This window comes from Garra rufa, chromosome 14 (assembly GCF_049309525.1).
Source record: "Garra rufa chromosome 14, GarRuf1.0, whole genome shotgun sequence".
Lineage (NCBI taxonomy): Eukaryota > Metazoa > Chordata > Actinopteri > Cypriniformes > Cyprinidae > Garra > Garra rufa.
The window spans coordinates 3269265-3291034 of NC_133374.1; the positions used below are offsets into that span (position 1 = coordinate 3269265).

At 38.5% G+C, this 21770-nt stretch overlaps 1 protein-coding gene across 2 annotated transcripts in view; it reads right to left on the bottom strand.

Annotated features, from left to right (window-relative positions):
- lsamp (limbic system associated membrane protein) overlaps window positions 1–21770 on the bottom strand; it is a 180021-nt gene that overhangs the window by 10141 nt on the left and 148110 nt on the right. For both annotated transcript variants that reach the window (XM_073817540.1, XM_073817539.1), the window contains one exon: window positions 12859–13091. In XM_073817540.1, the coding sequence (XP_073673641.1) occupies window positions 12859–13091 (233 nt within the window). The remainder of the gene's footprint in view (window positions 1–12858; window positions 13092–21770) is intronic.

A 21770-nucleotide genomic window follows, 5' to 3' on the forward strand; every position in this document is an offset into this window, starting at 1 on the left:
GACACTGGTTAATAAAATGGGATTAAATACATAAAAAGTTTATTGCAGTTTAATTACATATTGCAGTTTTGAATGTGCATTTCACTGTTTTAATTCATTTGGATGAATACTGAATCTGTTTTTTTGCAATTAATTAATTCATGTTCACATTAAGTCTAGAACAGGGCTATTCAATTAGATTCGGATTAGGGCCGGATTATTGGACTAAATATTTGAAGGGGGCCAATCTTATTCTAGGAAATGCACCTTCACTAAAATGAACTATTACCAACACCAACATCTATAAAATGTTAACATTAGTGCTGTCTGTCAATCAATAAAAATAAAAAAAAATCACACATTTTTCTGTAATTAATCATGATTAATCGCATATTTATATATTCATATTGTCATAATTTCACACTGAACCTCCAAATTAAGGTAGAAACAACATAAAGCATATTTTAAATATGTGTTTAATGGCATCTTTGACATAGACTATTATTAATGAAGTACTGATATCAATACTGTTACTGGTGTCTTTACTAAATGAATTTTCTCTCAGTTTTACAGTTATGTCCATTCAACATTACAGTATAATTGAAAGCCAATACTTTCAAGATTTAATAGGCTCTGAAATATATAACATATAACTTTCAAAAGGTTGTACAAACCCTGAAATGAATACTGTATCAACTTTTCAACAGGCCCTGCCCATTTGCAATCAAACTCCGCCCCTTTTGTCTCAAATTCCACTTGTCTCCTCCCTTGACAAACTCATCTACACCACAGCATTCATCTGTGTCTGTAAACATTCACTCATTTAGCTGCTGTCATTCTGATCTCTCATAAAATCCTCTGTAATCCTAGATCCCGCCCCTTCAATCATTAAACTCCGCCCCAGTCTCCTCCCCTCTACACTAGTGTTCATCACACCTTCATCTGTGAACATTCACTCAGCTGTCATTCTGATCTCTAATGAAGTCCTCTCTAACCTCAGACCCCACCCCTTCTGACACATGTCCCGCCCCAGTCTCCTCCCCTCGACACCCAACTATGACACTGAGGGAGGAGTTCAATAAAAGAATTATGCAAATCAGCCTCAAAAACAACTGCAAAATGAATGCTGACTGCAGTTTGCACAGAGCAGTTAATGAGATTATTACACATGTCTAGAAGCTAGCTGATCATAATAGAGGTCATTTACATACAGAACTCTTAAAGGTACAGCGGTAAATAACAAAGAGAGGGTGGAAATGATCATGAAAAATTAAATTCATGGTAACCCAGACTAGTGTTATATAACATCTAAAATGCTCAAGATAGGTTGAACAGGAGGCCAGCGTGAGATCTCGGAGCTCCTCCGGATGAGATAAAGAGTTGACGCATCTGTCTCTGTCTGTCTGTAGGTTTGTAAATGGACAGACGTATTGTCAGTGTCTGATAAATGATGTTCACTAGGTGGCAGATTGACTCTGTTTCTCACAGCAGTGCTTCTGCTCTCCACTCTCTCGCTCCGTCTCTCTCTGCTCTCTCCTTAACCAATCATTGTTGCCTTTTTAAAACACGCTCCCTCTCCTTAAACACACTCTCTCTTTCCTCAGAGCGTCTCTGTCTTTCTCTCTAACATGCATGAAATTGGAATTGTAGTTGCAGCAGGACTGACAAGAAAATCTCATACAGAAATACATGTTTCTCCAGCCCGACAAGAGTAGACTCATAAACCACACACACACACACACACACACACACACACACACACACACACACACACACACACACATGTTGGGTTTACATGTTTTATGGGGACATTCCATAGGCGTAATGGTTTTTATACTGTACAAACCGTACTTTCTATCGCCCTACACCTACCCTACACCTAAACCTAGCCCTCACAGGAGATTGTGCACACTTTTACTTCATCAAAAAAACTCATTGTGCATGATTTATAAGCCTGTTTCCTCATGGGGACCTGAGAAATGTCCCCACAAGGTCAAAATCTACTGGTATTACTATCCTTGTGGGGACATTTGGTCCCCACAACGTGATGAATACCAGGTACACACACACACACACACACACACACACACACACACACACACACACACACACACACACACACACACACACACACACACACACACACACACACACACACACACACACACACACACACACACACAGCGAGAGAGAGAGCATAATTTCAGGGTTTTTGGCCCATAATTGCTGACCCGAGTCACTCTCACACATGAAAACACCTTCAACAGCTGCTCATTATGCTGCAGTTTATGATGTTTATATCAGTTCATAAAAGCCTCACGAGTGAAAATCATCATGACCTTTATACAGAAACAGCTGTCAGACCCTCCACAAAAACACACTACTAACACTGATATTATTAATATTACAAATCACACACACACACACACACACACACACACACACACACACATATATATATATATATTACATATGACATACTCTATCTTTCTTTCAAACCAGATGATCCATCAGTAGCTGCAAGGATCTCTGGCTGCCTGGCGGATATCTCTGCATGGATGAAGGAACACCATCTTCAGCTCAATCTAGCTTAGAATGAGCTCCTTGTCTTTCCCGCCACTCCAACTCTACAGCATGACTTCTCCATCCAGTTAGGTTCATCAACAATTACCCCATCGACTTCAGCCAGAAATCTTGGTGTAATCTTTGATGACCAACTGACTTTTAAAGAACACATAGCTAAAACTGCTCGATCTTGCAGGTTTGCATTGCACAACATCAGAAAGATCAGGCCCTTCCTAACGGAGCATGCTGCACAACTCCTCATCCAGGCCCTGGTCATTTCCAGGCTGGACTATTGCAATGCTCTTTTAGCTGGTCTTCCAGCATGTGCAATCAGGCCTCTACAAATGATTCAGAATGCAGCAGCACGGCTCGTCTTCAATGAGCCCAAGAAGGCCCATGTCACACCTCTCTTCATATCCCTGCACTGGCTACCGGTTACAGCTCGCATCAAAGTCAAGACACTGATGCTGGCATATAGGACAGCCACCGGCTCATCACCGGCCTACCTCCATTCACTACTACACATCTACACTCCTTCCAGAAGACTGAGATCCTCTAGTGAAAGACGCCTTATTGTACCACCACAGAGAGGCACGAAATCACTTTCCAAAACTTTCTCCTTCAATGTCCCTGCCTGGTGGAATGATCTTCCCACCCCCATCCGGAACGCAGACTCCATAACTGTCTTCAAGCGACTGCTGAAAACCCATCTTTTTCGACACTATCTGACTCAAAAAAAAAAAAAAAAATTCTTCTCCTCTCTTTCCTGATCTTCCCTTTCTAGCCCATACTCATCTAACAACACCTGATATATGGTATTTTTGAGCACTTCCTATGTCGATCTGCCTCCTTAGGATGAATCACTTGTTGTATTCCCCAATTGTAAGTCGCTTTGGATAAAAGCGTCTGCTAAATGAATAAATGTAAATGTAAATGTACTACAGACATTATGACTGACATTGCTCATATAAAAAATTACTAATATTGCTGAATTTATTTAATTTTATTACATTATACATGACTAAATATACTCATTAAATACTAAAAAAATACTAAAGTTACTTAAATTACAAATGACTGATATGGCTGACTATGACTAATATTACTCACATTATTTAATCCCACCGTTCACAATTGTGACCGTGAAAAGGTTTTCATTTTAAAAGCTCTAAATGCTTTACTGACTGATGTTTGGGGCACTTCCTGCAAATATGGAAAAAAAATAAAGGGTCTCAATTAAATAAGTGCAGTTTGACATGGTTAGTGCAAATCGTCACATGACCAGAGCAGTTTATTTCCTGTTTGCAGCATGAGACGATGATGTTTGCATAAAGCTCTAAAACATAAGGCTGAAGTATGTTAACATAAAGATATGACAAAGATTTTTGGCACACATTATCTCTAAGGTGTCTAGTATTAATATATAAATTCACATATATTGAGTTTTGTTGGGTGTGGTCATAGGATGAGGAAACATGTTGACGGTGGGATAACAGTAGACTCAGGTTTACAATATAAATCCAATGCAGTTGTTAGAGAAGATTGCACTCAAATGTTGCAATGACAAAATATTGCACTTAATCAAAATTTAAAATGTTACAAATACGTTACAGTATTGAATTTGCAATGCTGGTAGCACTAATATAACAGTTTGATGATATATGTTACAATAAAGTAACAATTTTGAAAATACATTGATGATTGTTTTTTTTTGTCTTTTATCTTAGTATTCCTTTCAATGTTGTATAAGGTTTTTTAATAGTAACCCTAGAATGTGATTAAACAGTTTAAAATAGCTGGGCTAAGATATATAACCAATTTTATGACTGCAGAAATATGTTAATTCAGTACACACATTATCCCACCTACAAAAACACTTTTCTTTTCTTTTTTACACACTTTTCCAAAACTTTTTCCAAAAATAATTATTGATTATTTTTAAAGGGTTACTAATGACATATGATTTGGATATTTTTATGTCTGGGAAAAATTTGGGGAATAAACGGGTTAATACAAGTGAAGTTAATATCACTAAAATGATTAATACTATCAAAATTAGTAATATAAATAGGAAGCTTAGTGAATGGGACCTGAGGAGCAGAAAATGCACCTCTTTTCTCTAATCGTGGCTGTGTGTGTGTTTAGGACTTTATATGACGAATGGTTAGACCTTAGACAGGGTCGATGGCTTTTGACACTTATTCTTAGATGAGAATGAGGCTCTGAGGGATAAACCTAGTCTTTACAATGGCACACAATGTGTAAAAAAGTTCTACATCCATTCCATAACTCACAGCCAACTAACAACTGTTTTATTTTTCAATGAATTTATAGTTAAGCATGTAATGTAAGGAATAATAGACCAATTCGGTGTTTGCAAACAGCAATGAAGTTTCTGGTGGCAGAAAACCTGCTACTGTTGAGTTAAATCAAATTATAAAGTCTGAAATACAACATATAAACTCAGAATTTTAAGATAAAAAAGGTAAATGTTATATAAAATATTACAGGTTTAAATAGTATTTCATGCTGTAACTGTAGGGCTAATATAATATGTCCCCTATGAACTGCAGATGTGAATTTTATGTAGACCTATTGTTTAAATCAAATTTATGTTTTAAAAGTAGAGTAATCATAGCAGGTTCCATCCATTAATCTGTCCGTTTAAATGTCAGTATTCTATAAAAATGATTTGCATTCTGATTCTGACATCCAAAGGCACAACAATACACTTTTCTCTTATTCCAAGGATTTTCCCCTATTCCATCCACTTGTTATCAGGGTTTTCTGCCACTGCAATGCAAGTGATGTCCACTTTTGACAATTATTAGAAAATAATGCACATCCAAGGCAGTTTTGAACCCATAAAAAACTATTGCAGCAAAGATGTTAGAATTTCTTTCTAGAATTTTTCTTTGATGCTAGAAGCTGCCGCCTTATTAAAAAATATATATAATTTCAAAACAACAGCAAAAACTAATACTAAAGTAATGTAAGTAAAACATTCTCAAGCTTACTGAAGGAAAATAAACAGTCTAATGATTAATCACAAGCAAAAGGATGAACATATTAATCAAAATACACATTAAATATTTTTTCAGGTCTATATAGTAAAGGCTACTACAGAAATAGCCTACTACGAACATTTAATGAAGTGATAAATGTAAAAATAAAACACTCTACACAATCTTCACTGTATACATTAAATATAGATGATTCGTATTAAAGTTACTAAACTGCTTCAGTCAAGAGCAGCGAGTGATTTTCTCTTTTTCTTTTATAGTTTATGACGCTGCTGTCGCTTTAAGACCGGACGCACAGATCAAATATTTTGACACATCTGTATTTCTCCCAACTGTTCAAGTTCACTCGAGACAGAACCAACTACATTTACATGAACACTTTCCAAGACGGGGCATTTTGACATTACTTTTCGTGTAAGTGTGTAGCAAAAACATGCGTAAGAGAACTTAATTCTGACCTCACGATGACAGACAGGTGCTTTCAAGAGCACGCTTTGGGAGCTGTGTGCATGCAGAGAAACCCGCTGGATTTCATGTACTGGCAACTTAAGAACATGTGTAAATACTGAATGTCACTTTTGTAATAATGCATCGAGTTAATAACATTTCCATCAACTGTCCCTGGACTCGGTTGGCAATATTTTCAGAGTCTGTAAGTCTCGAGTCAATCAAGTCCCAGTAAAAATGTATCTGAGTCTGCTAAAAATTGCCCTTAAGACCGGACTCGAGTCAGAGTACCCCAACTCTAGTAAAACATTTACTGAAATTAGCCTACAATAACAACTAAAGAAATCTGTGGGATTATGACATCCCAACATAATCACAAAAACAAAATCTGCCTATTGAATCTCTAGTAAATCTATTCAGCAGCTACCCAGTTCAGGTAATTATAACAGAAATCATTTACATAAACCCTTTAAGGTACAGTAAGACATTTTTAATAATAAGTGGACCTAAGGGAAAAATAAATAATTACAAAATGTCCATGTGGTTTGAGCCTTTATAATCCTGAACTAGAGCAAACGAAAGCTGCCCTGACCCTTAAACAGAACTAACAGACTGTAGAGAGTCCGTATCTGCTGTTATATAACACACTGAATTAGGGCCGCTACACGATTACAGCGCTCATCAATTATAGTTGTAGAGTTATAACCATCTGATCTCAAAAAGCCAAAAACCAGCTGAAAGCTCAAGATCTGCACAATATGAAACAGGCCAAAGATGAATTTTAAGCTGGTAAATATCTCAGACTGCTAAAAATATTTCCATGACCTAGTATAAACACAGAGGAACAGAGCTGCTCTCTTTAGAACAAAGTAATCTACTGTAATTTAACAGTCAGTGATGTAAACGACAGGGTCAGAGGTCAGGAGACACGATATTAACACACACTGACCAGCTGATGATCATAACAATCACAACACGACAAACACACACAGAACTAGTCCTAGTATTACTGTACTGACACACACACACACACACACACACACACACACACACACACACACACACACACACACACACACACACACACAGAGACTGAAGTGGGCAACTATGTGAAGTCTCGGATCACAGGGAAGGAAATGAAGATAATTACATGTTACTGTTGTTGTTGTGCTGAAGTCGGTAATGACTGCAAGAGTCACTCTAACACGTTACACACACACACACACACACACACACACACACACACACACACACACACACACACACACACACACACACACACACACACACACACACAGCAGGATTGGAGTCACTCGCGCTCATGTGACAACATTCACCAACAATATAGAACCGACAAAGCCATGCTAGTCAAACAAATGAAAACTAGCCCACTGTACAGTGATCCACTAATGCTCCACATATTAAAATCAGTTCATAACAACACTACCCATAATTCTGAAGAGAGATCCACCAATCAGAGATAGCGCTGTTACCATGGAAACAGAAAAATGTGACAATGAGTGACGTTCAGTCATCCGGTGACGTATTAAAGACTCCACGAGTTTATGTTCTTACGTTCACTCGCAGACGAGGAATATTTGTTCTGCAAACACATCCTGGTGAATGTCTGAAACTAAACAATAATATTCATATCCAGCCGCAGCATTATTCCCTCATCAGTACCAGTGCATTTCAGACCAGAAGAGCCTCCAGAGACAGACAGACCGACAGACAGACATCCTCATAATGAAGATACAGCGAGTTTACACTGAACTGCTGCTGCTGCTTGCGCTCCTTCATCAATATTTCACTTTTACTCATTTTATATGAACACCATCACACCGCATTCACAATCAAACCCAGCTCTGAGTGCTTCAGACCCTCTCGTCTGCGGCCGAACAGAGCCGACGCTTCCTTTCTGTCTGAACCGCACAGCAGAACAATAAACCTCCAGAGTTTGATCGATTCTGAAGATGAACGACATTTGCCTGTAATTTATTTTGTCAGGAGGCGTCTTTTATTTTGTGCTGCGCAGCAGAGCTGCTCGTATTAATCTTGAGGGAAACTTGCACAGCCAAGTGGATCTTCTCTAATTGTATAAAGATTTATGATTTTGCAAAAACAAAACTGCACCGTACAATACAAAAGACTAATGAACACGTTCCTGCATAGAAAACAAGAAGGGGCGTTTTCTCCTCCCGCATAAATCTCGCCCGCGCTTTGCCAAAAACACTTCGAACGCGGCGACAGCGGAGGACCTTCACGTGTGACAGCAGAACAAGCTGTAAGCGGCCTGTTCATCACTGCGGCGAGAACTCATGATGTGCGTTACCGCACCTGAACACCGGCGCCACATTATCATCATCATCTCAAACCAATGTGCTTCATTAGCACTGCAGTGTGAAAGCGTGAGATGGTCACACCTGGACGCTCCCAGACAGAGCCACGGTGCACAGCGCTCGGCGTGAGCGTGTCAGGAGCTCTAGTATCTCGTGCACGTGTCGTGAGAAATGCACCATGCTACACGCAGAACGTGCGGCACGCGGTTTCCTAAATATTCAGCAGAAATACTCTCATGCATAAACACACACTTTAAATGATTCATCTGACAGCAGGTGAGAGTGTTTCTGTCCAAACTCCAAGACAAACACGTTCTCATCAGCAGAGACAGAGGAGCGTGTGTGAAATGAACGCTGGGTAATTAAGGAGAGCCAAACAAACGGCCGACACGTTAACACGTCTGGATTAAATAACAAGCGCACAGTTACGGATCCTCCCTCGCTGCGTCCGACCTCGCGCTAATTAGCGGTTCGGTGCGGGAGACTAGAGAGTGTCCACACGAGAAACACGCGGCGCTCGGCAGACACGCTGAGAAACACTACACTGACGACAGACTGACTCTCTGAAATCCTCCCAACGGCTGGAATCAGTGCCGTTAAATCAACACACACCATCTAGTGTTCACACGCTAACTAGAGCAGTGGTTCTCAATCCTAGTCCTGCTCTGCACATTTTGCATGTCTCCCTTATTTAACACACCTGATTGAGATCTTCAGCTCATTAGGAGAGAGATCCATCAACTGAACTAACAAGCTGAAGATCTCAATCAGGTGTGTTAAATAAGGGAGACATGCAAAATGTGCAGAGCAGGGGTCCTCCAGGACTAGGATTGAGAACCACTGAACTAGAGAGATCATTAGTATCGTGGGTAATTCTATCAGCTGCACTTCTAGAGCTGTTTTTGGGTTATCATCATCAATCTGCCCTCCAAAGGCAAAGTGCAGTAACTACGCCAAAACTGAAACTGAGAAAAATGCCTTTAAAGTTTTTAGGCCAGCTAGTCAAACATGTTGATGCTCTCATTTCTCTGAAACAGGACAAAATTGAACCAGGAGACTTTGCCACAAGACAAAACAGTTGTCACAAAGTCCATTTTAAGCCTTAACTCAATTTTGACCAAATGTGTAGTTACTGCGCTTTGCCTTTGGAGGGCAGAGTTACTCTGCATACATTTTTTTAAAGATTTTTTTTTGCCTTTAATGTGATAGGACAGATCAGAAATGACAGGAAGAGAAGTGGGAGAGAGACAGGGATCAGGAAAGGTCCTCGAGTTGGGGGTATCGAATGCGGGACGCCTGTAACGCAACCTCTGCATGCATTTTAAGAAATTATTAGTAAACCTTTAAAGATTTTACCTCTCACACTGTTCTGGCAGTCTTTCATGTCTTATTGCGCTTTGACGGTCAGATACACATAAGGTTCACATAAACAGTTGATATGTCTGGAGTGAACTAGAGCTGCATGATAAATGTGACCCTGGAGCACAAAACCTTAAGTCTTAAGTAGCAGAGGTATATTTATAGCAATGGTGGACAGTAACAAAGTAGTTGTACTTCGTTACTGTACTTAGGTAAATTTTTCAAGTATCTGTACTTTACGAGAGTAGTTTTATTTTGAGTAACTTTTACTTTTACTTCACTACATTCCAAAGCATAAGATCGTACTTTTTACTACATTTTTACTACATTTCGTAAAACATGTCGTTACTCCTTATATCATGTGTTCCGAGACGCAGAATCAGTGTCTGATTCATGAACAAACTGATTCTTTTCAATTAACCTGTTAAATCGGTTCGCAATTTGCAACAAACGATTCATTCACGAATTGGAGTGATCCGATTGCAGCTGTTCTCGAGTCGATAACTCACTGATTCAAATGAGCCGTTTAGAGCGAGTCTCCAGTCAACTGAATTCACAAATAAGAACCGGGAGATCCTGTGAGCGCACACACGCGCGACTAATGCTGCGAAAAGTGTTACAATGTCGAATTTTAGGATTAATTATTGTAACTGTCAGTTGTTTGCAAACTAAATCTGCTGTAAAGGGTGATATATTTAAGCCCACTGAAATGATTGAATGCAGACACATCAACATCGTTGTCTCTATGTTTTAGGTCAAAAAACTAAACATTAAAATAACACAGATTAAATAAAATAACTCATGCACGTTCATATTCCTCGCTGCTGTAACCTTAACAGTTTTATTAAAATGCTACGCATTTAGCCCTGTGTGACGTCTGTTTATTAACGGTATCAATTTTTTATATTGTGAGGATCAACTAGCCTAGTAGACAGATATAAATGTTTATTTATAACCATACTTAAAATAAGTAAATATTGTTAGCTGATGCTAACTGTCTAGCTAACAAGCTTGCTGCTGCTAAGTTGAGGTAATTTTCGGATAGGAAGTCCAAATATTTCTAATCAGCCACCTAGACAGATTACATCTGAGGGAAAAAGAAAAGATGTGATGTTCAGAACATGGTAACTACAGGAATTATCAAAGTGGGAAGTGATGCCCTCTGGGGGCATTTGGCCAGGGCTGTTTTTACACCACAGACAATGTTTGAGAAAAAAGAAAAATATTATGAAAATATAATTACATTTACCTTAAAATGTTCTTCCTAACTTCAGGCCCTATTCTCATATCATTTATAACTGTGATGTTCTGCAAAACAACAAGCTTTATAGCACTTTTTTCTTACTGGTGAAAATGAGATGGTCAAATCAGTTTTCTCTCAGCTTCACAGTAAACATTACTACATCACTCTAGTCAACGTAGTCCATATCAACAACAAAAATATATCTTGACTCCATATAGGCTAGTGGTTATTTTGGGAAAATCTAAGGCTTTTTGAACAGTAGGATTATAAAAAAATATATGCTCATATAAAATTAAATTAAGTAGCCTATATAAAATTGTAAAATAGTTAAGTACTTTTTTACCTAAGTACACAAAAAATGTAGTACTTGATTTGTGCACTTCGTCCACCACTGCTTGGTAGCAATAGCCAAAATGCATTGCTAAGAACTTCATTTGGACAACTTTAAAAGATTTTTTTTTTGCACCCTCAGATTCCAGATTTTTTTTTTTCAAATAGTTGTATCTCGGCCAAATATTGTCCTATCCTAACAGAACATGCATCAATGGAAGCTTATTTATTCAGCTTTTAGATGATATATAAATCTCATTTTCAGAAAATGGACCTTTATGATTGGTTTTGTGGTCCAGGGTCACATATATTCTTTAGTGTTCAAGGCAATTTTTTCAATAACCATCAGATTTTCAAATATTGTCCTATCAATTTAACCCTTATGAATGGTTTAGTTGTCCAGGGTCACAAATCGTGTTTTAATCATGATCACAATTTCTGCTTCTCTTGATTTATTAAGCATAATCATCTGCAATATTTTCTACATTTATCCTGAAGCTGTTTTATTTTAATTTGGCATTTGTGTTATTTTGCTTTGGTGACAAGTCTTTGTAAGTGTTCATGCTTGTGGTTGCCAGACGCCAACAGTTTAAACTCCCCAATTAGAGCTTTTGTCTTCAATCAATACATTTTCTGCCCAGTGGTTTACTTAAACTTCCCAACCTGGCAACCATTTGGACATGCGCTCTGCATTACGGAAAAAGTGCTGATGAGCAGGAAACACTGACAAACGTGTAAGCGGGAGTTTAGCGATCTGATGAAATCTGATGAAACCTAAAACAAAAAATCTAAAATGACAATAATAGTGATTCGTGTAGCGAATGTAAACAGTTGTGTGAATATTGGACGTGTCGTATATTGGATCCGTGGATTCGGTCTTAAAGTGACAGCAGCCTAATAAACCTGCTGCTGTCTGTGTTTTTAACGTCAGTCAAACAACAAAACACAGAGCAAATCTCTCACTGCTCTCGACTGAATAACACAGTACAGATTACGCAGTGTTTTATCTTTACATTTGATTATCCAATTTCTCACTTGAATGCTGCTGTTAAATAGACCCACTGTAGCTGAAAAACGAAAGCCGGTTATTTCATCTGTACCGCTCTCGTATTGCTTTTGCTCTGATGTTTGCATTTGTTTCTTCTTAATTTAATAACAAGAATAAAGTAATTAAAGTGAAATCATATTTTGGTGATATCACCCACCTGTGCTTTGACTTTATGGTCTGTCTCACATATTTCTTCTGTGTTTTGTTCTTTTGTAGAGCTGTATGTTTTAAATATTGAAATCATTGGCTGTGCTGCTCTGTAACTCTCCAAACAGTCTTAGAAAGCAATGTGAAAAGAATCGTGGATCATGATTCTGCCTGAAAAAATCGTGATGTGATATTTTTGCCAATTCGCCCACACGTACAAGCAGCTAATCATCACACGTCTGATGGGAACGCGAGCGGCTGGAGAAGCGGCGGCAGCGTGACGCTCTCGCGGATGGCGCGAGTGGGAGGTTTCTGCGGGAGGACTAACAGATGATGAGCTGTCATTGGTCTGACGGCCGTCAATCACGTGGCGCTCACCTTGAACGATGAGATAGACCTGCGACGTCTTGGGCTGCTGTTTGGTCTGGATGGAGCAGGTATACGGCCCCTCGTCGAACACGTCCACCTTCTGTATCCTCAGACTGTACTCCAGCTGACCCTGAGTCACCAGCTCCACCCGCGGGTCCAGAGACCACTTATCCTCACCCGCGAAGATGATGTTCGAGCGGTTCAACCAGGCCACCTTAGACACCTTATCGTCCACATAACACCTGACAGAGAGACAGACAGCTTCAGGTTATTATCACACATATGACAGACAGGTCCAGACACTCATGTCATCCTTTAACTAGATTTGATCCTGTCATATGCGTCACGGGTGACAAACAACCTTCAGACGCCACTTTTCTGAGGAAAAAAACATATTTTCGCTCAGAAATTGCTAATAAATAAAAAAAGGCAAGTAACACATTGATTTAAAGGAATAGTTCACCCAAAAATGAACACGTGCTGTTTGGACTCTCATTCTGACGGCACCCATTCACTACAGAGGATCCATTGGTGAGACAGTGATGGAATCACACATTTATACAAATCTGATGAACAAACTCATCCTAATCTTGGATGACCTGAGGGTGAGCACATTTCCAACATTTTCATTTTTGGCTGAACAACTCCTTTAAATGTGAATCTTGGACAGTATTTTCTTGTAACAAACTCAGTAATCTTTTAGTAGTAGATGTTTTATTTACAACTCTGAAAAATCATTTTTTACAGTGTGTATGTGTATCCACTAAAATCGTCCAAAACATGAGTTTATCAATGAGTTTCACTGCAGGTTTTCATTCGTATTCCAGCGTGGATCGTAATCGTCTCGCTTGTGGACACGAAGCTCTACGAATGAATTAATTCACGTTCACGAGTACATAATCAAAGAGCGAAAGGCTGACGGTGTGTGAGCTGCAGACGCAGGACTTCCTGTCCATGATGGGCTGGTTCTGGCTGATCTCCACTCGCTCACACTGAGTTTCCTCCAATTAAACCGCGAGAAACCCGAGAGACTCTGTTAACCAGCAGCTGTCAGACAACTACACCTGTCTGTCTCTCTCTGTCTGTCTCTCTGTCTCTGACGGTGTGCTGACGGTGTGTGTGTGTGTGTGTGTGTGTGAGTGTGTGTTTGAGTGTGTGAGTGTGTGAGTGTGTGTGTGTGTGTGTGTGTGTGTGTGTGTGTGTGTGTGTGTGTGTGTGAGTGTGTGAGTGTGTGTGTGTGTGTGTGCTGGACACTCGCTGTGGGCTCGCCTGAGGGAGCCGGTGTGTCAGACACTAATGAGACAGACAGGAGATTTGCTGAGGCAGTGAGAGACAGACAGACAGACTGAGCAGCAGTATGAGTTTAATCAGCTCAGACTCAGTTTCTCTCTCTCACACACACACACACACACTCACACACACACACACACACACACACACACACACACACACACACACACACACACACACACACACACACACACACACACACACACACACACACACACACACGTTGGGTTTACATGTTTTATGGGGACATTCCATAGGCGTAATGGTTTTCATACTGTACAAACCGTACTTTCTATGGCCCTACACCTACCCTAACCCTAAACCTAGCCCTCACAGGAGATTGTGCACACTTTTACTTCCTCAAAAAAACTCATTGTGCATGATTTATAAGCCTGTTTCCTCATGGGGACCTGAGAAATGTCCCCACAAGGTCAAAATCTACTGGTATTCCTATCCTTGTGGGGACATTTGGTCCCCACAACGTGATGAATACCAGGTACACACACACACACACACACACACACACACACACACACACACACACACACACACACACACACACACACACACACACACAGACACACACACACACACACACACACACACACACACACACACACACACACACACACACACACACACACACACAGAGGCAGGCGTGTTCAGACGTGTGTCGTTCAGGATGTTCTGCTGCTCTCTCAGGTCTGGTGTCTCAGCAGACTCACACTCACAGATGAAGCTGTTTCTCTTTTAAAGGAGACTCAAGTGAGACCAGACCAGCTGCTCCTGAGACCTGCAGAGACGGCCGTCATTCCCGCTGAACTACTGACGAACAAACCCTTTATTAAGACATTAAGAGACACGAATGACGGATTCAGTAAGTCACGTGTGTTCGCTCATATCATGTCAAACAGTGAACACCAGTAGTTGATCTTGAACTGGTCAAATGTGTGTTTGCAGCAGATCAGTTTAAATCCCTGGTGTGGCTGTATTCTATTAGAGTATTCGATTTAAAAAAATCCTCGATTGCATTTTGCCCGTGTTGAGTAATCGGCAAAATACCGGAAGTGGCGCATTCCGTATATTAAACCCTTTTGACATGATAATAAAGCATAATGCTATTAAAAATTTGCAAACGCTACGATTCAAATACATATGCGATGCAGGTTTAAAATATGCGTGTTAATTATTTACATGCGTTTAGGTTATTTATGTGTCGCAGATGGGCTCCGTTCACAGTAAATGTTGCTAAAGTACTGTTATCATTTACATGTGTAGAGCGTCTCAAACTCTATCTCTGCATGTGATTGTGAGTTTTGGTTTATAATAACGTTTATCTGGGAACCCAACATGTGCTGTTTGATCAGATTTGTAAGGTATATCATTTATAACCCTAAGCAAACACAGTTCACTGTTCACCACGATTTCAAAATAAAAGTTTAAACCCTCACCCTGAGTTTAGTTTTGATCATGTCCACATATTCAACAAATTACAGTGATGCAGCATTTCTGTCATAAAGAAATGGCCAAATATTAAAGCTTAAGTGGACACTTGAATTGAATGTTTGTTGAGTCAATATTAAACAAGGATTAAACAAATATTAAATTGGTTCAATTTAATTTAATAAATTAATCGTTTTAAAAAACAATCATCAGGACGTTGGCGCCCTCTGCAGGAATTTGTTATAATACATAATGTACATTAGCTTTACTGTTTATAATGCATTATGTATTTGAACAGATTTGTTCAATAAAACCATATGACTACTTGCTTTTTTGAACTAATTATTATTGCCTCATTGCTATTATATATGTACTTAAATCATTTTAAAGGCTATTGTTAAATTAGGTCTATTTTATTATTATAAAAAAAATTATTAATCGTAAGAATAACTGACCGATTACTTGATTACCAAAATAATCGATAGTGACAGCTCTAATCCCTGGCTAACAAATATGTTCTATGATCATTTTGCTGACGTTGTTAAGTCCTGAAAATGTTACTTCTGAACGTTCTCTGAACATTTAAAACATCCAATTGTTAAGGTTTTAAGTTTTTTTGTTTTTGTTTGCTAATGCACAAGTAATATTCCATTTGATCAATCTGCAAACATCAACGGAACATGGCTTTTGAATGTTACTTTTGTACTCTGAACGTTCTGAAACAAATAAAAATATATGAGACGAAAGAAAAATGAATGCTGCATGAATAACATTTCCGTGTGTAACGATCGGCCTTATCAGTCGAATTACATGGATTTAAAAAGGGGTCCGATTATACTGTGAGAGATAAAATAAGTGTTTTAAAAAGATGAGACAATGACAACAAGTAAATTGAATAAATAAGTGTATTTCCAATTTCACAAGGAACTAAAACAACAAAATAAAACCAGAATAACTTAGGCTGTTAAAAGCAGATTGTCCATTTAAATCATACCCTAAAACAGTCCTTAAGAATCCTAGTAGGTTGCAGTTCCAAGTTAAAAGTGTCCACCGGTGTATATACAGTCCAAGTAAGTGTAATCCAATGAAAGTGATGTTGGAATGGAAAGTCCTTGCAGAAACTCCTCAATCCAGTGTTTGGTCAATGACCCAGATTGTTTGCCATGCTGCCTCCTTTATAATGTTTGTTCCTGATTCCTGTCATGTGACTGATCACATGACAGGCAGACCCAGACTCACTTAAAGACATACACACATTAAAATGGTTAAGAGGAATAAAATGGCTAAGACAACATGTAAAACCATTAAAACTCAAATATATAGATATAAAACCATCTTAATATATGTTGAGCGGTATAAAACATGTGTCCTTGTGTGACAGTGTCACACGTGCTAATGTTTTGAGAACATTATTAAAGACCTGGGCCTGTATTCGTGAACATTCTCAGTTTCTTTGAAAAAGTGGGAGTTTTTCCTTAAAACTAAAGAGAAGATTCTATTAAAGATAAAAGAGCTCTTAAGGTCAGAAAGTGTTAGGAGAAGAGAGGAGGAGTTTTAAGAGGATTCAGAGTTTCTTTAGCACAGGAGAAAATGTCTGAAAGACAAAGAGGGAGAAGAGATGTGCAAAACAGACAATGGATGACAGTGACTTCATAAAACACTACAGATGACATTGTGCTGGATCATGTTTGTCTCCATGTACAGATGTGAAAGCTAGACGCTCCAGAAGAGGGACAGAAGGAAAATCAACCTGTGGTGCTGGAGGCCTATGCTAGACGTGACTTGGACATCAAAAGTTACAAACAAGACAATCTTAGAGCGTGATCTCATTGAAATCATCGGAGGGTAAAATTACTAAGCGGCGACTCTCATACCTTGACATATCATGCAAAAGTATGAGAGCATGAGCTTTAATGCTCAACATTGTCAGTGGGACAAGAAGAAGAGGACGGCAAAACACACATGGGCTGGATGCAATCAAGATACAAACATGCCTATTAAAGAATTGAAAGAAGCAGTTAAAGAACGTGAAGCACGAAGCATTGATGATCTACAGTGACTAAGAGTGGGCCTGACTGAACCGCTGAATCATATAACCACATACGTTTTTCGTCTTTCACAACCACAGTTGATCAGGGTCAGCTCAGATTGGTTCTGAATCACTCTTCAGCTAAAAATCCTACTTGGACAGTTTGAAGCTAAATTAGGAGCTCTCTGAGAAGATTCGCACAGACAGGCCCAGATAACTTTTAACAAACATTTTGTTAATGTTAAGAAGGTTTGTTCATAACTTTGAGAGAATGTTGCCAGAACGTCAGCCAAAGATTGTTTTCTGTAGCTGCGTCAATGAGTTATAAACAATGATAAAGAACAAAGGCGAAACTCATCATAATATTCTGATCTGATCATAATAACATTGTCCTACAGGGAGAGCGGGGCACAACCAAACTATTTATTTTTGTGTAAACCCACATGAAGTTCAGAGTTTAATTTGTTTTCCACACTACTCTCACACTTGTAGTACAAATATATGGTTTTGTTTCATAATTACAATGTATACTTTTTCTTTATTTACCCCAAAAGAATGGAAGTAAAATGTGACAACATGCCCCGTGGGGGACACTTTGAAACATGACCATATGGTTAAAGCTTAAAATGTTATCTGATCTAATAAAATGAATAAATAAATAAACTATTTTGTAAATAAAATAATTGATCTATTTCAAATGAAGTAATGGCGATTTTTAATCTAATTTAAATTTAACAATGAACACGAAACAAATAGACCAGACAAGATGCTTTAGATTTTCGGAGATAATAATTTCTCAAAATTAAACGTTGACTGTCAGTTTTATTCACCTGATTTCTCATTAGTGTAAATTAGGTGCTAATGTCACAAATGATCATAGTTTAATAATAGCGGGACACATTGTATCACAGTGTTACATCGTTCCCCATCCGCGCCACTGTCTTCTGCTAACTAACTAAGATCCAAACAGATTGGAGATTAAAATAATAGCAGATTTGTCTCATTTGAAATAAACACTAAAAAATGACATAAATACATATAATAAAGTCAGAAATGTACTTTTGCTATGGTTAAATAAATGTTCGATATTTTTGAAAGATGTACGAATTTTGGCACACTTTTCCCTTTATATAGTGTTGATTTGGCAACTAGTAAACATTGTAGCTAATGCTGCGTTCCATGCAGGTTTTTGAGCTCGTAAATCACGACTTAAAATCACGACTTTGTAGCGTTCCAGGCAAGTCACCCCAAACCGCCTGAGCGCATTTATTATTATTACATTATTATTAATTTGTTTGCAACATTATATTGTCCTAAAGTCTATTTTCCACAGTGTACCACTTGTATAAACCCCGCACCCGTAGGTGCTGACACAGTGGTTTCGCGGCTATGTCACGTCAGAACTCGGAACTGGGAGTCCATCGATCTAGTACGAGATCACGAGTGGGAAGTCACGGGTTTGACTGCCGTTCGGATGCACTTTCACGGGTAAAAGGTTGGAAAAACACGAGTAACGGGTTGCCTGGAACGCGGTGTAAGTCTTGTTATGCTAGCACGTGTGGAAATATTTAACCCATGTGTTACAACTAACCCGAGTTCCCCTAAATGTAAACGATCATATTACATGATGTTATAATCCCAAATGCAGTTATATAAAATAGCACTTGTGTTACATCTGTAGGATTTCTATTAAACATCAATTTACAAGCTAACCGTAACATCCAACAGCAAACATCCTGATTCCAGTCATCGCTCAGTGAAGTTTAACAGAGACTGTTATGGAGATGGAAATGCTGGTGTGAATCACTCAGAGGAATATAAGAGTCAAACGCAGGATATTCTCTGGGGAAGCGGCTCTGAAGCGCACCTGACAGATCGAGCTCCGTCAATTCACTCATGAGCGTCTCTGAAGCGCTTCATAAAGCTCCTGTCCTGCTGACAGCTCCAGTTTCCTGCATCAGATCTTCACCTGAGTTTGTGCTTCACCACAGCGGCGTCACAGACACGACTAATCGATAATGGAGTTTGCTGTGGATTATTTCCATTATCGATTAGCTCTTGCATTCTCAGTGTAATGCATAATAATTATCTAAACATTTTTAATAACGCCAGACTGCGTGTCCTCATGCATCATCATTTACACAGGTTATAAAGAATGCAACATGAATATGGTTGAAATATAAGTGTGTCTCTTTTATAATCAAGGTTTGAAATTAACTAACGCCACAGCGCAGGTAAAAATCAAAAGCCAATTTGGTGGGCTACTTTTCATAAGTTATGTTCACTCATTAATTTCTTGTCCAAAGTTCATGTCCAAATCTGTGCATTCTTAGCGCAAATACTGAACTCCTAAAACATCATGACATTATCCAGTAGGCCTATATTGCAAAAACCAAACCAAACAAACCACAACTAGGGTGGAGCGGGGCACAAACTAATGCGGGGTTAACTGTAACACACGTGGTTTAAATATTTCCACACATGCTAGCATAACCAAATTAACGGTATTTACTAGTTGCCATAGCAACACAATGCAGAGAAAAAAAGAGCGCCAAAATTCAAAAGCCTTTTGAAGATATTGCTGAATATTTATTTTACCATAGTAAAAGTACATTTCTGGCTGAAGTAAACTTTTCATCTCAGTTTTTAGTATTTGTAGCGGCGTCCAATCGCCACATACAGGCAAGATAGTGGGATCCTCCGTGACTCGTTTGCTGTCGGTATTAAAGAGTATCTTTGCTAAGTTTTGCTTACACTGATTTATTTTTTGAATGAAACACACAAAGACAAACGGATACAAAAATGCCAAAACAATATGCAATACGGTCAACAGAAAGTTGGCCCCACTACTCGCCAATCCTACAAACAAATGAACTGCCACATAAAATATAGAAAACAGAAGTGATCACCAGTGAACCCTCGTGACAATGAATAACCAATAAGAAAATAACAAGTTTAATGCTCCTACAGTATTCATTTAAAATGAGACAAATCTGCTATTATTTTAATCTCCAAATTGTTATTTATCAGTTTAGATAGTTTATTATTGCTTCGCAAACCAGCAGAAGACACTAACCTGCTTTAAACTCCAGTGGCGCAGATGAGGAACGTTGCAACACTGTGTGACAATATGCCCCGCTGTTATTAAACTATGCTATTCTATGACATTAGCGATGCAATTTACACTATTTACTTCTAAGGATAAGCAACCACAAGAAACAGATGAATAAAGGCTGACAATCAATGTTTAATGTTCAGAAGTTATTATTTCAAGAAATGTAAAGTATTTTGGCTGGTTTATGTGTGTGGTGTTCTATGAGAGCTGTGTGTGTTTTTCTGAATGTCTAAATGTGCTTCATCTATTTGTCCACATTGTTTTGAACTCTACTGTACAGCTGTGTGTTGCGATCAGGGCCGTTCCAAGCATTGTTCAGATGTGTTCATTGTCAAACTCCAAAATTAGATTATTTTTATTTTTTATTTTTTAAAAACGTCACTTACTTTATTTGAAAAAGTTAACACGTGTATTTTATTGACAAAATATTTTAGTTTGTTGTGTATATTTTTTTCATTCGATCAGATAACATTTGAAGCTGTCATATGGTCGTGTTACAACGTGGCCCTCAGATGTTACAGTGTACCCCACCTACGGGGCATGTTGTCACGTTTCACTTCCTTTCTTTTGAGGTAAATAACGAAAAAGTATACACTGTAAATATGAATCAAAGCCATATATTTGTACTAGACAAGTGTGAAAATAACGTGGATAAAAATTGTACTCTGAACCCCACGTGGATTTACATAAACTGCAAAATTCAAAAAGGTTGTGCCCTGCTCCCCTACATGATTCAGTCTAATAATATGCATTAAGAATGATCACATAATTCAAGATAAGGGATCAGAAAATGTGTGTGTGTGTGTGTGTGTGTGTATATATATAATTTCATATAGTTAATCAATATCACACAAGTGTTTTTCTTAAAAAAATCAGCATGCTATAAATGTGATATGGATATGTGACTTACGTTTTAGACAGCATATTGGCCTTTCTTTACTCTATTTTGCCAACAAAAATCATTCCAAACACAGCCACAGCCCTGTTTTGCATCTCTGAGCAACATGATGGTGTTTCGTTCCTGAATGAATCAACTGTTTAAAT